Below are 19,522 nucleotides of genomic sequence, written 5' to 3' on the forward strand. Positions count from 1 at the left end.
AAAACCAATAATAATACACAGTCCTCAGCACTATTCATTCTGTTTTTGATCAAATGGCCCTTGATCCTTATGATTCCACACCTTTCAATCTACCCTAAACTAACATTTATCCATTTCAGAGTCCCCAACCATAAATCAGCCGTAATGGAAGCTCTTCTTCTTGCTTTTATTGCAAGGATATATGCTCCAACCTTCATGTCTAAAGTGTTTACCTGGCTTTTTCATAGCTGACTCAGTAGAATGGAACCTTTTAATGCAACCTGCATGGCATGTGGTCACCAAATCTATGTGAAGTCTTCATAATTTTTGTGTGATTGATAGCATATTGCTCTTCACTGGTGAGGGAAACGGTATCTATTTCCTGCTTGCTTCCTTTTGTAGATATTAAGTTACTTAATCCATTTACTTTCGTGATTGGGACTTCAGAGGTAGAAATGTGGAGGAAAAGAGAAAAGCAACAAAGCTCAACAAATCTGTGCCTGACTCTTAGGCCTAGATGTTTTCCACTGCATGATATTACCTCCTGGAATTATAAAACCAAAGCTCCCCTTTCTGCAAAGTAACACAGTTGGGGGGAGGGGAGATAAAAAATCAATCAATCGATCAAACACCATAGTTTTAGGAGAAAAAGAGCCCCTTCCTTCAAAGGAAAATATAGCAGTACAGTTGACTTGCATGTGTAGCTTCCATAGCGCCACAGTTTCCCAAACTGTTGTCCGTGGCCATCTTTTAGACCTTCAGACAACCCCTCCTGATCCTGCATCAGCTACCATCATCCTCAAGTTTAAATGCATTCATCTATCTGTATTTCAAAACTTTCTCCCGACCTACTTCTTTCTATTTATTATGCCATTTCTCTCCAAAACGATGTACTTGAAAGAGTTTTTAAACCATGGTGTTATATCAGTTCTAGATATTATTATTAAACACAACTCAAGACCTGTAAAAACCTTTCTCAGATTAGCTTTGTCTGCCTATTCTTTAATTCAGCTAAGAGGGCACCTCTGATCTAGGAAGGCACACATGTCTCAGAAGCTCAGAGATTAATGAGAATAAGAGATGAATGACTGCCTTAGGGAGTGTATAATCTGCTGGTTCCCAGTCTACTTTCCTCATCTGCATCTACCATTTTCGCCACTTTTTGAATGTTTTTAATTGTTTCTTTTGTCATTTCTGTTACTAATCGTAAACTCCTCGGGACTGTGTCCATGTGTTACCTTTAGCCAGAAAATCTGGGTAGTGTCATGCTATGAATCAAAACCACGAACATTGGGGGCGCCTGGGTGGCTCAGTCATTAAGCGTCTGCCTTCGGCTCGGGTCATGATCCCAGGGTGCTGGGATCGAGCCCCGCATCGGGCTCCTTGCTCGGCGGGAAGCCTTGTGTTCCCTCTCTTGCTGTCTCTCTCTCTGTGCCAAATAAATTTAAAAAATAAAAAAAAAAAAAAAACCATGAACTTTGGATAAGCTCTTTATCTCTCAGCTTCGTTTTTCTCACTTGAAAAATGCAAATAACACCTACTATATACAAAGTGGTTGTTAGAAATAATTTTAATGTACAAAGTAGATAATTAATAAATGGTTGCTGTATCATGTCACTCACTTGCTTTAAAAGAAGTCTTTAATAACACCTCTGTTGTCTTTCAAATAAAAGTAGTGTCTCAGCCCACTATTGGATGCCCTCGAGGAAGACCCCAACCTACTTTGTCAGCCTTCTCTCTTTTGACTCCCTATACATTCTTTCACTCAAACCAAAGTCCTGCTCCCAAATACACCCTCCTCTTTCCATCATGAGGGCACACCGGTAGTACATCATCTTTTGAGCCCCTTGTGTTTTAAGAAAGTGTGTGATGCTTGCATATATTTTTGCTTACTACCTAATTTTGTTTAATACCTACTTGATTTTAGCGGTTAAGAACGTAGCTCTAGAATCCAGCTCCTTGTTTATTTTCGTACAGTGGCTCCATAGTCATCTAGCCGTGTGGCAGTGGACACATCATTTAATCCCTCACTATTCTTGCCTGTGAATGGAAATAATAATAATAGTAACTATTACAGTGAGGATAATAATATAACTATTATTGTGAGGATGCAAAATAATAATTCATGTAACTAACACAGTAAGCTCTCATTAAACATCAGCTGTTTTTATTATGAGAATTTCTAGTTGTTTTCTTCTCATTCAAGTCTGCAGGATATTTTACAAATGATGAGAAAGGTTAAGTGGTCCTTTCAAAGTAACAACAGAGCAAGTAATTGGAAAAGATGAGATTTGAAACCAGAGCTGTCTGACCCCAGAATGCCTACCTTCCCACCGCTCTATGTATATTGTGCTAATCTCTCTACCTGAAAAGTGTCCTTCCTTATATCTAACTAAAATAACTTTCCCGGGCCCATCTCAGGTTCTGTCTCCTTCAAAAAGTCTCTTTGATTCCCATCCAAATGTGATGTCTTCCTCAAAATCCTCACAGCGGTGTGTCGCTCGTTTGTACCCAGCATTGTGCTCCAGTGACTTCTGTACTCCATCATGAGATCTTGGACACCAGGGTGGGGGTTGCCCCTGAAACAGAGCACTGTGCCCCAAGTCTACACCCTGTTTCGTCTGAAGCGGAGCACTTTGCACCAAAGAGATATTTAATAAAGTCACTTGAGTAGAACAGAGGGTTGTTAAGGTCACAAATGGAAAATTCTGTCCAATCCAATCCAGGAATCATTTACTTACAAACACATCTTTATACCAGGTCCGGTAGTAGACACTGGGTTTAAAGAGATTAGCAAGGCAAAAACCCTGCCCTCAAGGAGTTTACAGTTTGATAAAAGTGCTTTGAAACCAGAAAGTGATTTTTTTAATTGGAGGCATTATAATTAATCAGATGAGAAAACACTTCAGTAATGCGAGGGAATTCTCGTTTATTGTTCCTACAGATGCAGCTGTCTCCTCCAGCTGCTGTGCCAGTTCAGACTACATCGTCACCTACCTCTTCAAGCACATAGCAGAAGAGGGCAAGAAGCCACTTCGATGCAGAGAGGCTACCCAGGCCGGTCAGAGACTATTACATTTTATGCAGCAAAATCCAGATGTCCTACAGCAGGTAACTGGTGGTCGGTCACCTGGCTTAAGAAACAGAGTTTCCCAAAAGCCAGCCCAGACCCTGAATATCTCTTAGAGCAAATGGTCCGGTCAAGACTCTTTATCAGTTATTCTCTAGGAGTATTTTCCCAGAAGATAGGATAGCACACTCGCCCCAGGACTACTCACCCTCAAGAGATCTCTTAAGTCGTTCATCTTACTCCAGTGAAGCTAGGATTCAAAGAAAGGATAGCTCTTCCAGAGGCCTGAAAGAAATAAAAGGCGAAGCCAGAACTAGAAACAGTCAAGCTCTGGTTTCTTTCTTGGAGCCTCTAATAATGTCTTCTGAAGTTTGCCTCGTGAGTACTCTGGTCCATCAGGAAACTGCCATTTGCTGAGCTCCTAGTCGGTGCCATACAGCTTGCTGGGAACTTTCCGTTCATCATACCACAACTGGCATTCTTCCCATTTAAGATAAGAAATCAAGGTTCAGATAGATCATATTCCCCAGAGCATTTAAGTAATAAATAATAAAGCCACAACTTCTTCATTTTCAAATGTGTTTTCTGACTGGCTAATATGAGTTAGGCCCAAGTTTAATACTGTTTTTTTAAAAACTCACTTCTGCAAATTTCAGTAACAGCATGCATAAAAATAAATAACACGTGTCGGAAATATTTCAAAGAGAATAATACCATTGTTCTATGGAGATACCATCACTATGATATTTTCCAGTTCCACTAACTTTGGAAACTTTATACTGCTTCCAGTTGTTTTATTTTGCCAAATTATCTTCATAATAGTTAGCGGTTTGCAAATGTAAACACTTCAACAAGGTTATTAGCCAACAAACAAGGTGCCTGCCACCAGCAGAAAGTATTACTCTGAGCAAAGAAATGATGAACGTAGAATGAGCCAGCCATAGGTGAGGTTTTCTTCCTGGCTATCATTTTTTACAATTATTCAAATTAAATTATGTAAACTTATTTTGGGTGATGTCTCAGCCTGTTGTCTTCCTGGCAAGGAGGTGTGTGGTTAAGATTTTGTGTAGCTAGACAAGGTGCCGTCGGCCTCTAAGTATTTGATGTGACCCTGGAAGTGTTAAGGACGCGTCGGTGATACAGTAAAGAGAAGAGAAAGGTAGCACATGTATTGAGGACCTTCTGTGCACAAGGTGCAAGAGCCACTGAGACTCGTAAGACATAATTTCTCTCCTAAAGGTGCTATCAGGTGGGACAGAGATAATTGGTTAGTTACTAGGTAACTAACCACTTACATGATAATTTGATTAATATAGTGGTGACAGAGATTGACACACGAGGAGAGGACTTTCAGAGAACTCTTCTCATTTACACCCCCACAATAACCCTGAAATGTGGATATCATCACCCCCATTTTACAGGTGAATAAACTGAGACACACAGCAACTGGGAAATGGAATGTGAACCAAGGTTTGTTTGACTCAAAAGCCCAAGTCCTTACCACTTACACTGTTGACTCTCAAGGGCCTAGTTGGTAGGGATAAGATCTCAGATTCACCAGGAATGCCATTTCAAACTCTACATTCTATTGAGATTTGGGTGTACCCTCCTTCCCCCCCCACCCCCCGCCACCTACCCAGCTGCAGTAGCCTCTGGTACCGTTGGGAGTGTGTCATAGCCCTCAGGTGTTCTGCAAGGGGAAGGTCGAAAACCACAGATTTAGAGCAGGTAGCCAGTGGAGAAAAGAAATACCCATGGATTGGCCAGGAATCAGACCCAGCCCCCACCCCACCATGGCAAATGACAAGTCCCCCACCAAATCCTTCCTGCCGGCACTCAGCCTGATCACATTATTATCCCATAAAGTTTGGCAGAAACTTTTTAAGTCGGTAGATTTTACCAAAATCAATAGGCTGTGATCCTAGACAGATACCATCAGACGGTGCAGAGCAAGTGATGTTGTTGTACAGGAGACGATCAAGTTTGTCTTCACTCAGAATTACCATGCATTTGTTGGTTTAAGTAATTTCTGTGTGTTAATAATACTTGGTAATCCTTTGCTTTATAGCATATGACTAAGTAGTGATATATCTTTATTAACAGTGGAATACATTCTATTTATTTGGAATGTAGGCTTTCAGATAGCATTTTAAATATTAATGACTGGTCTCTGGTAGTCAGCATAAATATGATTTGCATTAGCACTAGGTTATATCATCTTGAGTGCCTCTGATGTCAACTATCGGGTATAGTAATACCTGACATCATCTCCTTAGGTCACTGACAACTTTGACCTCTATTCTTATGCACAGTTTCTGTCGTCTCAAAAGCTCTTTTGAATTGATTTGAAATTTTGACTCTTCCCTTTATGAGGCAGTAAAATTGATAATTATTCAGATGGGAACTGAGCGCTGAGTGAAAAATCAATTCTACCCGCTCTCTGCTGCGTATAAAATTACTTCTGAGTCGGCTGGACTGAACGGATGGCCGGAGTAAAAGCAGCAGGCCGGAGTAGTGGGAAGAATTAGCTGGACAGAGCTAATAGCCTGAAGGGATGGACTTGGAAAAGAGGGAGTGGGCCAGTTGGGGGTTATTATGAGCAAGGATGGGTCCCATTGATCATCTGTTTACATCAGCTTTCCAAGACCTTATAAATCAGCCCTGAAAAGCAGCAGAACTCGAGATTCGGCATCTTACCAGAGGGACTTTGTATTAGATTATTCTCATTTTCACACTCAGATGAAAAGTGAGCCATTGATTATTCATTGGTTGCCCATTAAATGCTGTTTTTATAGATGATTTGCCTATCACTGAAGGTAATGAACAAGGTGGCTGCTTTATAACTCGAGGTTTCAGTTTTCAAGGCATCTGTGTCGGTTAAGTAATGCCTAACCCTATTAAAAGGAATGGGTTACAAATTGCTTAACAGTGCTGAAAAACTAGACCCTAATGACTAATTGTGCTTGGAGTTTAGAGAGGGTTTGTCAGCTCTTTAAACTAAACTGATGCAATGATACTGCAATTATTTACTAGTTTGAGCTGTTTTTCCCCCCAACCTGGATATATATTGCTGGAAGCGTAATTGCATGAAGAGTGTCAGTTCCAAATTGCAAAAGTTTATGTCCTCAAGCTTCCATAGCAAGCGAAGCGTGAACCCACATAAAAGGTTTTCCAGCATCCTTGTAGGCCTTGTGATTGGTGTGCAACAGCCTGGGAAGCACATTTTAAGCGCCTCTCACCTGGAAATGTGCCTATTATGATCTGTTATGTGGCTTGAGATCCTCAGTGTTTTTAAAAATATTCTCCAAATAAGCCATCTTCCATAATCTGTAAACAAATCTAACTTTGCTAGCATTAAATTTAGTCTATTTGAAGATCCACTGTAATTAAGTGAAACCATTGCAAATAAGAATTATTGTCTCACCAGCATTCCTTGGACTTAGCACTTGAGGAGAACCCAGTTTACATATATTAAGAATAAATATTCCCCCTGTGTTCTTATGCCATTAGAAAGATAAACTAAAATCTTAAGAACAAGCCAATAGTAACAGTGATTAGGCACAGATGGGCTACAGCAATTTGGAAAATTAAATTTCTGTATGAATTTTTTTCAGTTTTACCTCTGGTCATGTTAAGTGTTTGCCTCTTATATAAGCCATAGATCAGCTTTCATTTAGTTATATCACAGAGTGAAAGATTTGCCCAAATTAGGTAAATGGAGGAGTGTGTTTTATAGAATTAGAGGGGCAGTTCAGAGAGGTGACGGATTCTTTTTCAGATTATAAGAATAGGGCACTGATGCTGAATGCTTGTCTAAGTCCGAATTGCAGCTATAAGTAATTGCTCTGGAGAGAGGGGCACCTTCCACAGAAGTAGAACAAGAACTCTGTGGTTGTCAGTATTACTGATTAGGTTATGCCGTTAACTTATTAACAAGGTATTTTTAGCAATTATATTCTCTAAAATCTAAATACATTGAAGGGACAAATAGAACATTTAGGTTTGAATTTATCTCACCCTCATCTATTTAACTATTTTGTATAAGTCAGCTATCATAAAACCCCCCAAAGAGTTCTTATTATGATTATCTCTCTCTTTCACTCCCTCCCTCCCTCTCTTTCTCCCTCCGTCCCCCCACCCCCACCCCCAGCCTGGCATTTAACTACAAATTGTGAAGAGCTGTCAGGAGCTATAAGAATCATACTTCAGTAGGGATGTGTGCTGAAAGAACATTCACCCTTTTCCTCAATCAGTCAGTCAATCAATGAAAATTGCTTTTGTATAGTGCTCTCCATGACATGCATCCCAAAGTGAATTACAGCAAAAGGGAAATCATCTGCTCTTTTTTCATTTTTGTGTTTAGATTGAAATGATACTGCTCAACATTTTGACATCCTATACAAGACATCTTTCATACTTAAGATTCCATTCCCTAATACTAAGTAGGAGAAAGTGTAGTCGCATATTTAACTGATGTTGAGATTTTGGCCTATAGAACCTTAGCAACACTCTTAGTGGTTTCCCACTTAGCGGTGGGAAACACTTAAGCAGATGAAGTATATTCATGTTCTCTTATCCTCTTAAAAAATAATTAGCCAGATCGTCTAATGTTATTAAAGGCATTTCTAGTGGACCCTAAATAGAAAGTGTGCCCTCCACATGACCCATTAGCTCAGTCTGGTTGATTTGCCACTTTATTATCAAAAATATGGCAGTAGATTGGTACCCAAAGCACACACTGAAGGAACATTCACAACTAGATCAGAGGACAACATGGGTATAGAGGGTTTAAAGGAAGCCAGGGATAGGTCATTAGACAGCAAAAGTAGAAAGCAGGAACTCACGTTTCAGGACAGAACTGGTTTTTGCACGTGCTGCCACAATCTGAGTTTTCTTCGCAGCACTCTGTGCGTGGACTATGTATTTATTTCTAGAAAAAAATGATATTGGCAAAATATAAGTGCTTACTGGGTGCAGCTTGAGCTTTTTATGTATGTGTGTAATCTGATTTCATCATCACAGTATGTCTGTGAAGTGGTGGTATTATGATAGCCATTTTCTAAATATAGAAACTGAGGCACAAAAAGATTAAGTAACTAACTTGCCCAAGGTCACACATAGTAAGTGGAAAAACTACAGTTCTGGCCTGTTGAACTCCAGAGTTCACATGCTTGACCACAAAGCTATAGCTTGTTGACGGCTACTAATCTGAGGTGGTATGTATGTTTTCAGCACTCACACTGAGGCAAGTTGAGCTTCCAGTAAGTCCCACCGGGGGCCATCCTTAAGGGAGAATGATTTAGAGCAGTTATCCTATACCCCAACTTCGTGTTGCAGCCGGGATGAAACAGATGGGCAGTGACCCAGCGAGGCGGTGGGCAAGGGAGAGGGAGGTTGCTTTGCCAGCTGGTACAGAGAGCCTTGTGCTTCCCACCATCACGGAGGCAGAGCGAACAGACCTTCCTCTCCCCTACCCTACACCCACACCCAATCAGTAATTCTGTTGCCGGACACTGAGAGTATAATATGGGAGTGGGACCTGTATCCTCGAGAAGGCCGGCAGAGTCTAACAGCATCACTGTCTCATGATGTGCCTGTGTTCCTTTCCTTTAATGTCTTTGAGGTAGCTCTTGAGGTTTGTTCCAACCTCGTTTTTCTCGGATAGAGGCAATATGGCAGCTGTGAAATGAAGATGGGGAAGCAACAGGTGCTCTCTCTCCGTCCCCCATACCCAGTGCATCTCTAGGCTTCATCCTGACTCTCACCACTGACTCATCAGTATAGAATGCCAGTCATCACCTCTTTCTAGTTGCAAACAGCTTCTCTTCTCTAAAGGAAGCTGCTTCTGCTACTGGGTACTGTTAGTTCTTAAGGGTTTCTCATGTTGGCAAGTCTCAAAGTGATACCTTTGAGCGTCCCTCTCCCTATCCTTTCCATTCTACAAACTAAGATGCCTACAGAGCCAAGCAGAAAACTTGAAACTTAGGAAAGCAACCCAAGTTGAGTACACATCCCGGTCCTACGGGGGCAGCCTCCACACAGGGCCAGCTCATTCTTGCCCTGTAAGAAGGTACGACCCAGTGTTGGCAGTTCTATTGAGATTACCTCTCTCAGCCCCAAAGAGAACCAGAAATCCAGGTTTTTTGATGTTGGCCACTGATTGAAAATTTAAAACGAAACAAGAAAAAGAGAACACTCTGCAGGCCAGCACAGTAAGTCTGGTTACCAGTTTTCCACCAATGTATTATGTAATCCTAGAGGATTTCAGAACCAAGATCTCCCAAAGCATGATCCCTGATACTTCTCACAGCCATCCCATGTGGGACTGCTGATGTTTTAATAATTTTTGAAGCACACTTTTTTGATTACTTGATTAAAAAGGATGCTGTTATTTTGCTCTTACATTTGATTCTATACATAGGTGTCTATTAAAATTTAAAGAGGGCATTTATTTACATTTGGGTTGTGTCTTTGCATGCAGAATGGATGCAGTCAGCAGTCAATGAAACTCAGTTAACACCTCCCAAACATTTTTTTTAATCTTCAAAATAATCGTATTTGAGTAAGTGTGTGTGTGTGTGTGTGTGTACACAATCTAATTACTAAGGATCAAATCAGAATATATGAGAGGACCAGGGTTGGACAAAAGTATCTAGGTAACAGCCACATAATAAAAATCCAGATGGCAATAAAACTCTTGAATGATGAATTTGTGACCACCACCCCTAAAGATCAGTTTAGAAAGTTAAAGTATATAACTTTAAAAAATAGAAAAACTATGTTTCTTTTTTACTAAAATGGCATCTTATCTGTGATATTATAAAATCATTGATCCATCTGTAAAAGGATGATTCTAGTCCAAATTTTTTGTTATATACCCTATTTTGCCATTTTGGTTATATTTTTGTTATGGAAGTATTTGTTGAATGACTGTTTCAAGTATAACCAAAAAATGGTATTTTAAAACAGAAAAATTGGTTAAAATAAAAACCTATTCTTAATTTATGAATCATCAAATTATCGTCAGAACTGTAATATCTGTCTTTAACAGAGTACCTTTTCTTACCCAAAGATCACTTCAGGCTTGATACTTGTCTCAGCATCTAGCAGAGCCTGACACCTTGTATTGGTCAGTGAGTGTCCGCAAAACAAACCCCCCAAAATTCATTTGCAGAATTACAATCCGCAGGCAGTGACTTTAGGTTTCAAAGCCAGCATGGTCATAGACTGCTACATTATAAACGAAATGGGAATGCTAAGAGGAGATTACACCTTTATATACTATATAACGATCCTGCTGAAATTCCACAAGAAAATTTCATCCTAAACATGGGTGAAGAAAGAAATAAGCACTTCAAATATTGTTCCAAATGGTTAACAGAACAGAGAAGTGGTTTTTGTTTTTTTTTTTTTTCCCCACTAGGACATGTGTTTTTCTACCTCTAAGCACAGTTTAAAGATGTAATCCATTGATAGCATAACTTGCCTTATTAATTGAAAGGGATGGAATCCACCAGATGTAGCCCAAACCAGCAGAGAGTTGGGTGACTAAGCAACAGCAGAGACACCATATTGAATGAGCCAGAATTCAGTCTCCAAGTCATTTATTTCAACCAGTGACAATACATTGAAGCTCCTGTGCCTCAGCAGTGATTGATGGTTTAATATCATATATAATTTTTTTTAATGAAGGAAAAACCATTTAAATATGTTACCATTTGCACTGGTATTCTCCTATGTACATAACTGCATTTAATCATTATGGGGATTGTTTTTATACTTGTGTAATTTGTATCCAAGAAATAACTGTCAAAGCCATCTCACGCTGTTGCTGGAAATGGTACAGTGTGCTTCATACTTGAATAGATTCATTCTTCCCTGCACATAATTAAGAGTGTTGGAGCTTTCCCTGCCACCACATAGGAATTCCATGTTTACATTTCTGAGAATGAAAAATTAGCCACAATGTGCTTTTTCGAGTTCCCATTTTCTGGGGCTATGATATTTAAGTACCTTAGTTCTGTAGCAGTGTAATGATTTGAAGAGTTTGATTTTAAGACTTTTAATATTAAAATACATAATAAAATTTTATTATCTCATTACAAGAGGGTTTAGCCTCTTATTAAAGTTGCTAAATCAGGCCTAGATTAGCATCATAATAACACAGTTTGACATGGAATACTCAAAAGTCAAGTTCGAAGGAAGGGACGGGGTTTTTTGTTGTTTTAGGGGGTCTTCTCCTCCGCCCACCCCTTGCACAATGTAACAAGGATGAAATGCATGTATGGAAACAAACGAGGAGCAATTTGGGACGCTGGAGAAGGAGTGGAGGTGTCAGCCTGGGACGGTACCCTTAGGCAAGGCAGCTGGTATATGTAGCCTTTTGTTTATCTGCTACTGGTTTATGGAGCCTGTAGGCCGGCACCAGAAACAATCACTCCTACAGGGTCAGCTGCTGGTCAGAAGCAAAGTAAGAAAAGACCCCGCGTTCAGACGCGCGGCCGTAATTTCTGTAGAGCTGGCACCTGCTACTGGTGCGCAGCAGGAAGGTGAAAGGTCAAAGAGGCAGTTGTTCAAAACTCCAGAATGGCTTAAAGGGACTTGTAGATTAATCTGCTTTATTAACTTCTGTATATTAGATAACTATTGCTGTGAATGACAGTACATCTTTTTTAATAAGTCGCATCTCTTTCTCTTTTAAATTAGCTTTTGAGTAATGAATATTAAATAGAAAGCATTTCAGGGGTAATTAAATGAAAACAGAATGATGTCATTTTACAATTATATTTGTATGTTTATAGAAGAGGGGAAGCATAATGTTTTCCAAAGAGCTAAAAAAAAAAGAAAAAAGAGCCAGCTCTTCCTAAAGAAGAATTTGAAATAAATAAGTCACGTGTCCATTAGCCTTTGTGTTTAAACTGAAATATATAATGTAGTTTGTGACTTAGCGTCAAGTCACTGGGTGCTAGTGGCTCGATTCGGCATTCCCAGGGGCTCCAACTATTTTCTTTATGAATTAAAGTGACTGCAATCTGTCACCGGTGTTTTATCTACAGTTTAGCACAGTCCATTTTGCTGTGTAGTCCCAGCAAATGTTCTCAGCATAGCAAAGGAGTTGTAAAAGATGAACAACGGCCATACCTTTTCCTTCACATTCATGTAAAACAGAGAACACTGCATCTGGAAAAAAAGTGCAGAGTTTTACACAGGTTTCACCCAAAATAATTAGGCATGCTTGATAACAGATCTCTCACCCAGTATGGCAAATGGCAAACAAGTTGGTTTTTAGCCTCTTCGTTAGTGGTGATTGTCATAATTGGCTATCGTTGTAAATTAAAAGTTCCCTAAATGTATCCTTTTTTAAAGCCTCTGCAAGGAAAATTTCTAATCCATAGATTAAATGCTGACATCAACTCTGAGGAAGTATCTCACAATCGGTGTTCTTTTTTTTTTTTTTCTTTTTCAGAGAGAGTGTGTGCAGGGCGGGGGTGGGGTGGGCAGAGAGAGAGGGAGAGAGAGAATCTTAACCAGGCTCCATGCCCAACGCAGGGCTCCATCTTGGGACCCTGAGATCATGACCTGAGCCGAAATCCAGAGTCAGACGCTTCAGCGACTGAGCCACCCAGGCACCCTCACAATCTGTGTTCTAAAGGGATGGTTTTGTCTGCTCTCAGAAGTTCTGCAGATGACATCTGCCTTTTTATGCCGACACAGCGCAGGGAGCAGCATTTAGCCATATTTCACAAACAGAAGTCATTCAGGATTAGCACTCCCACATTTTAACACAAGCACAGTCTTCATGCTCTGAGCAGTGTTTCTGTGACATGTGAATATGACACCTGAGACTGTCTTCCTGTGTCATACCCAAGCCAGCCCAGGGCTCACCAGGAGGATCCTAAACTTGTACCGATATCACAAAGAAGCTGATTAGCTGGACCAGAAAAGATTGAGTTAGAAGTGTTTCCTTACCCTACCACTCCAAAGTGAAAGAACTTCCACACCTCCTTCTTAAAGATCTAGACTTTTCCTCCATCCTGTAATAGAAGCTTTATTTCCTGCAGGGTCGCTAAGACCTAAGAGGTCACTATGGAGGAGCAACTTCAGACGCAGACAATGGTGGTGATGAATGGTTATGATGGAAAAGAAGTAGAAATAATTATCATATGCTAGGCTCTGTGCTAAGTACTTAAATATAACGTATTTCTCGTTTGTATTTATATTTGTATTCGTAAAGTTTCACTACTTTGGGAGGCAGATACTCTTTTCTACATTTTATAATCAAATATCAAATCAAAATATCGTAAGTGCAGCTTCAAGAAGTCCGGTAGCCCAGTCACTGTCGTAACAGCTTCTAAGTAGCAGAACTGTGTGTCCTCTTAGCCACTGTGCAATACTACTTGGAAATGACCTAGAGACAGGATTGGTAGGGCAGGAGGGGGCAGGGTGGGACTCACAACATTCATTCATTTATAAATCCTTGACTGAGCCAAGGGCCCTTCCTTTGAGCACTGATTAGACAAGAGGTAAGCACTTGACCCAGATTGGCTCACTGAGTCCTCTTCCCTAGACTTAGGATCTGGCATTTAGAAGATGTGGGTCGGCCTCTGGTCTTCACTTGACCTGAAAAACCAAGAGCCATGTGGCACCTGTCCCTGCTGCCTGCCCAGAGAAGTAGCCAGTCGACAGCAAGAGGAAAAAGCACCAGACATGCTGGGAGGGTCTTGAAGGAGACCAGCAGCCCCAGAGAGGCTGAGAATGATCCCACCGGCCTTCCTGGGGCGGCCTTCCCAGCCACCGAGAGACCCATATACACTGCCTAATCCAGGGATCCTCAAGTCACCCCTTTTAGGCCTGACTTTTATCTCTGGTAGTTGCTGTCCTCACAGCCAAGAGATTCTTGACTCAGGGAAGCATGAGGACAAAATGGACCAATGAGTATAGACTCACCTAACACAGAGAAGGTATTCAGTAAGTATGTAAAATTTGAAAAACAATGTACAGGTACCAGTAACTTTTTTATGTCCCTAAGGAGAACATATCCCTGCTGCTGTTCATATGTATAAAGGCGAAAAGTGTCCTTTCCAGGAAATCCCAAGGCCGTGACTTCAGCCAGATTACCTAGGTCTTCTTAGTCCCACACGTGTGTTCTGCCTTTCTTAGAGTTCTCCGTGTGACACACCTTCTCAAGATCGCACACCCTCACTGGGGTGGGGGGCGGGGGGGGGAGGTGCAGGTACGGTGTCATTTGGATTTGATTCTTGGCCCCAAACTGACTTCTCCTCCCTTATTCTTCCTATGCACTCCAGGCATCACCTTGTGATGGCAAGGATGAGAATAAGCTTTAGGACTCTTTCCATTGACATGTCTTCACACCTCATGTCTCCTCTGAGTCTCACAGAAACTCTCGTTAGCAGTAGGGCCAATATGGTTTATTTTCTGAACTTGGGAGTATAGGTACGTCCACAGATTCAGTCCACAGTACCTGTATGGGACAAGGAGGCGGAGATGCAGAGGCAAAGTCACAGACCCAGTAAACAGCAGTACTGAGACTCCAACTGAGGCTTTGTTGTCTCTAGATCTCACATAGCTTTTACCTTACCAAGGCATCCCGGGGCTTTAACCTGCTCTCCTCTCTTGGCATTTCTCCCACCTTTATCTCTCCAAGTGGTGTCGTGAAGGGTATGAGAAGCTCTGTGAGTTTCTTGAGAGAATGGCACTGTGGAAAGTGAGGGTCAGCTTCCTGAAGGCTTGATTTATTCATTTTACAGTTAAAAAATCACTGGTTTTTCACATACTTGAAGGGTAAATAATGGGAGATTTTCCCAAAGCATGTGAGTGTATGCCAGAGTTGTGAGCTGAACTTTCATATTCATTTTCTGTCTTAATTCTTGGAAAGTTTAACCAGCAGCAACCATTGGTGAGGCTATGAGCCCATCTGGTATGTTCAAGAAAACTTCTTACTTGATTACAGTCTGATCACTACTTACAGAACAAGGTTAAGGTTCCCTAATCCTCTGGCCTGTCATGAGTTACTGCTACCTTGTAAGCTTTGCACCCAAGAATAACTCTTGCATGTTAATTCTTCATCCCTTGTCATGCTTCGGAAAATACAGACAGTGCTTTCAGACGGACGAAATTCCGTCCTCCTTTCAGAATCGTTTACTTGCAAATTCTGTATTTGTTAGGATTTTCTGCTTTACTACAATCAGAGCAGATTTTGCAGTCAACGTACCTGGCTTTGAATACTTCTAACTGTGTCCTTGGGATAGTTACTTTACCTCTTCAAAGATACCAGCACTTCAACCAGGGCAATTCTCAGCCTTATTGGAACTGGCCCCCAGGATCAGGTAGTTGAGCTAGTCCCCCCTGAAGTCTCATGCCCAGACTCCCCAAGACTTTAGCCAAGACCCCTCGCCTTAGCTCTTTCCCATTCTGTCACTCCTCAGCCTACCCCATAACTCGGAACATCGCTACTGTGGAAAAGAAGAACAATTCAAGTGCATACTTAGTTGAGGTCATGTGAATAAGGAATGTGAAGTAAACTGCCAAGAAGGAGCGATGAGAAGTGCAGGGCCTGGAGAGAACTCTCTCAGGCCCCAGAGAGACCAGAAAGAAGATCCTAAGCAAGAGCTCTGTGTTAATGCCCGTACTTAATGTGGCATCTAGTTTTAGATAGGACGAAGAAGTTCCACTCAAGGAACTAAAAGCGTCAATTAGAGTTAAGTGCATTTAGGGACGATTTCTCAGAGACCCTTTAGGATTGGAAGGAAACAACTTGGTGGGTGGGCAGTAAGAGATTGATAAATACTTGGGCTCCAGGAGCTTCTTAAGGCCACGAGGACCACATTTTATTCCATTCTGTACCACAGTGCCTGGCCCATAGTAGGCGCTCAGTGAGTCTGTGAGCATTGAATACGTGTGAGAAATGAGGAGGGAGAGGAAAAGAAGGAGGGAGAAGCCCCTGGCACGGCACCCGACACGTAGTAGGCACTTAGTACGTATTTGTTGCCTGTGTGCACCTGCACGTCATGAGAGCCAATAGTGGAATATTAGTGACTGGAAACCTGTGTGCGGGTGAAAGGAACCTGGCACGTCACGAGAGGGGCTCACAGCCTCATAGCCCTCCAGAGGCCTGGCCTGTTTTGGAGTCTGCACTTGAAGGGAGCAATTCTGGCCTCAGCAAATGATGTGCTCTTATCCCACAGAAGAAGCAAACCCTCCCTCCCCAACCCCATCTTCTTCCTGAGCCCCCTGCATTACAGAGAGGCTGGAAACAAATTGACAGAAACCTGGAGGAAAGGAACTCAAGTGATTTAGGAGAATTGAAGGGCTGGCTTATGGGGCCAGATTAAAGAAGCTAAATATGTATAGCCTGCCTAAGTGACAACTAAATGGGGCATTTGATAAGTCTATAAATACTTGGAAGATGTAAATGCCAAGGAGGAAAGGGAATTACTTAGCATGGCACAGTGGAGTATTGGCATAATGGGATAGTATTAAGAAAGGGAAAATGAAGGTTGAACATCAATAAAAAGCTTCCTGACAAAGAGAACCGTTCCTGACAGGGGACACTATTAAGTTATGCGCTGCAGGCCAAGGGAGGTAATGGCAGGTGCCATTTCTCAGGGTACTGGCCACAGAGCCAGCAAAGAGGGAGCCGAGATCCACCCCGACTGAGGCGCAGGGGCCAGGCAGGTGACCTATGCCTGTGGCCTCCCGATCCTGGAACAGGAACAGAGCTGCATCCGTCAGATGGATTGGAAGTCAGACTGCCCAGGCCTCCTAAAGGGTCGGACCATCTGGAGAGGGGCTCCACCGGCGGTTTGTCCTTCTTCGGTGTCACCGCCAGGTTCATTCACCTTGAACGGCACCCCATTGCCCGCAAGATAAGGCCCATGTTTTGTAGCACCCGTCCCTAAGCCCTTCAGGAGATCTGGCCCCTGCCTACCTACTCAGCCTCCTCTGCCTCCACCACCCCCTCCACACCCTCTCCAGGCCCACAGAACTGCTCGCCGTCCCCCAAATACGTCCCCAAACCTGCGCACCTGCTCGCCCTTCTCCCACCCTGTGTGCCTGTCAGACTTGGCTCATTCTCTCCGACAGCTCCACATGTCACCTGTGAAACCTTCCTCACCTGGCCCCCACCCGAGGCAGAGCTCATCAGCCACCTCTGGTCTCTTAAAGCCTCCCATGCAAGCTTCTGTTTGTGGCACTCGCTATGCTGTGCTGTCATGGCTTATAAACTGTGGATCTCCTTCCCTCCTTGACCGTGAGCTCTTTTGAGGGCTGGGACTGTGTGCCTTGTTCATCTGTATGTCCCCAGGGTGTGACACAGAGCTTGGCACAAAGTAGGTGGTCAGTAAATGTCTGAATGAATCAGGGAACCGGGTTCTGTTCCTGTCATTCCTTAGGCTTCCTATGTAATTATTAGGACAAAAGAGCTTCCAAATCTCAGTAACTCTGAATCATCTCCTTGGCCTCCTGGCCAGCACTCTCTGCCATTTAGATGACTATAAATAAAAACCCTCAAATCTGAAAGGCAGCATGCTGTCCTCTGTGGTTTAAACATAAACTCTAGACTAATCTTTAATGGAAAATGCTTCCGAGGGCCCTGTGAATGTGCCACAAAAATACTTTTTCTCCCCACACAAAATCATTTGAACATAATAAGTAAAATAATCCTCCACTGTTGGTTATGAAGATTTTTAGGTCCATCTAACTATAAAGCCCTTCAGGAAATCAGGGAGAGTGTAGTGACAGATGAGAGACAATGAAACATTGAACCTCCTACTGTAAGGATAATATATTTATTATGAAATACAATATTCATTGCACTCTGCTTGGATGACTGCACGAGATGCCCTCGTGCCATTATGCCTGATATCGCTCTGTTTTGAAATACGATATTCATTGGGAAATGTTGTGATGACCGTTCAATAAAGTAGCATGCTGTTGCCCACTCCCTTCCCTGATTCTCAGTGGCCTCGGTTAGAGTTTACTTTATCGCTGAGTATTTAACATAGACGTGTGCTTGTAGTCTCCGTCATGCCTATATACGTCCGCCGGCTGGGGTTCATCTCACTGCTCCTTATTTCCCGAGTTCACTGTTGGACTGTGGGCTTGGGAGACATCAGCAACCTCCCCACCGCCCTTAGCTCTGCAGGGGCCATCTAGCACCCAGCCCCTTCTCTCCACGGGCAGTCCTGCATTTGAGGCCATGCTCTTAAAGCTCTGACTTTATCTACAGCTTCAGGGGCAGGTTGCGTTTCTTGGAAGGATTTCATTGCCTGGGAAGAAAATGGGGTATGCACGCAAGGCTTCTGACCGCTCCTCTCTGTCTCTGCTACCAGACTTGCTGGGGCCCTCACCGTCTCTGGGCTGGACTTTTGCAGTAGTATCTAAACATGCCCCCTTGCCTCCAGTACCGACGCATCGTTGCCTTGCTCCGGTCTCCCATCAGTCATTGTTCTAGATCCCAGAGCTCAGCATTATTCGGAAATCCTTTGAAGGCTACCCTTTATGCACTGGCCCAAACTCGCTTCTGCATTTAGCATGACAGCACAGGCCTTTTAGAGCCTGGACTCAGCCCAGCCTTCAGCTCCCCGCCCTCAGCTCTGCTCCTTTCTACTCAAAAGAAGGGGCTAACTGTTTCTCAGACATCCCAAGCCCTGTCTGTTTTGTCCTTTCTCCTTTTATTCCCTCTTCCTGATACATCCTTCTTCCCTGGTGATGCTTATATGCATCTTTTAAGGTTCAAGCTAAATATCACCCATCCTATGAAGATAGGCTGGTCTTTTTAGGCAGAGTCGTAGCACGTGTGCCCCCTGTCTCTTGAGCTTGTACACATATTTGCTAATTTAGGAACCCCCAGGGGCTAGGAGAGGCCATTAGAGGTTCTAGAACCTGGCTGTGTGGCTGTCATTCATTCGGGAATAAAAATTAGAGGAAAATGGTTTTGGAGGTGAAGGCTGTTCCTCTACATATAGATTTTCCCAACATTCCCACCCAGAGGAGACATAGATGACGTTTTTCCGAGCGATGCTGAATTTTTACGTCAAATGGGGAAAGTGTTCTGTTTGATGCTGGCAAGAGAAGAGTGAGAAAGAGTTTCCCAAATAGTGCTGAGTGGCAAGCCCTGCAGACTCCCGGTGCCCCAGGTTTTCTGGTTTTATTTGAATGCAGCAAGCTGCTTTATGAGATCTGCAGCCACTTGAAATATGATTTACTACTCGTAAAAAGTTTCAAATGGATAATGAAGATTCAAGAATGAGACTCAAAGTGTAGCATAGTCAATTTTGTTGCTCTTGCTCTCCAGTACATCTCTGCCATTGAAATGAATTATTTATTATAATTTATTTCAACCATGGAAAATAAAACTGTTTTCATTGTGATGTGTGCTGTAATGTTCAGAGTAGACACATTACATGCAGTACTCTCAATTAATTAATCCTGAAGTTTCGTTCCAACTTCATC

General features: G+C 42.4%; 1 protein-coding gene across 4 annotated transcripts in view; it reads left to right on the forward strand.

Moving 5' to 3' along the window:
* The window catches only part of RANBP17 (RAN binding protein 17), a 321,688-nt gene that overhangs the window by 291,103 nt on the left and 11,063 nt on the right, over window positions 1-19,522 (forward strand). For all 4 annotated transcript variants that reach the window (XM_078066864.1, XM_078066861.1, XM_078066863.1 and 1 more), the window contains one exon: window positions 2,924-3,090. In XM_078066864.1, the coding sequence (XP_077922990.1) occupies window positions 2,924-3,090 (167 nt within the window). The remainder of the gene's footprint in view (window positions 1-2,923; window positions 3,091-19,522) is intronic.

The sequence above is a fragment of the Halichoerus grypus genome, chromosome 2 (assembly GCF_964656455.1).
Source record: "Halichoerus grypus chromosome 2, mHalGry1.hap1.1, whole genome shotgun sequence".
NCBI lineage: Eukaryota > Metazoa > Chordata > Mammalia > Carnivora > Phocidae > Halichoerus > Halichoerus grypus.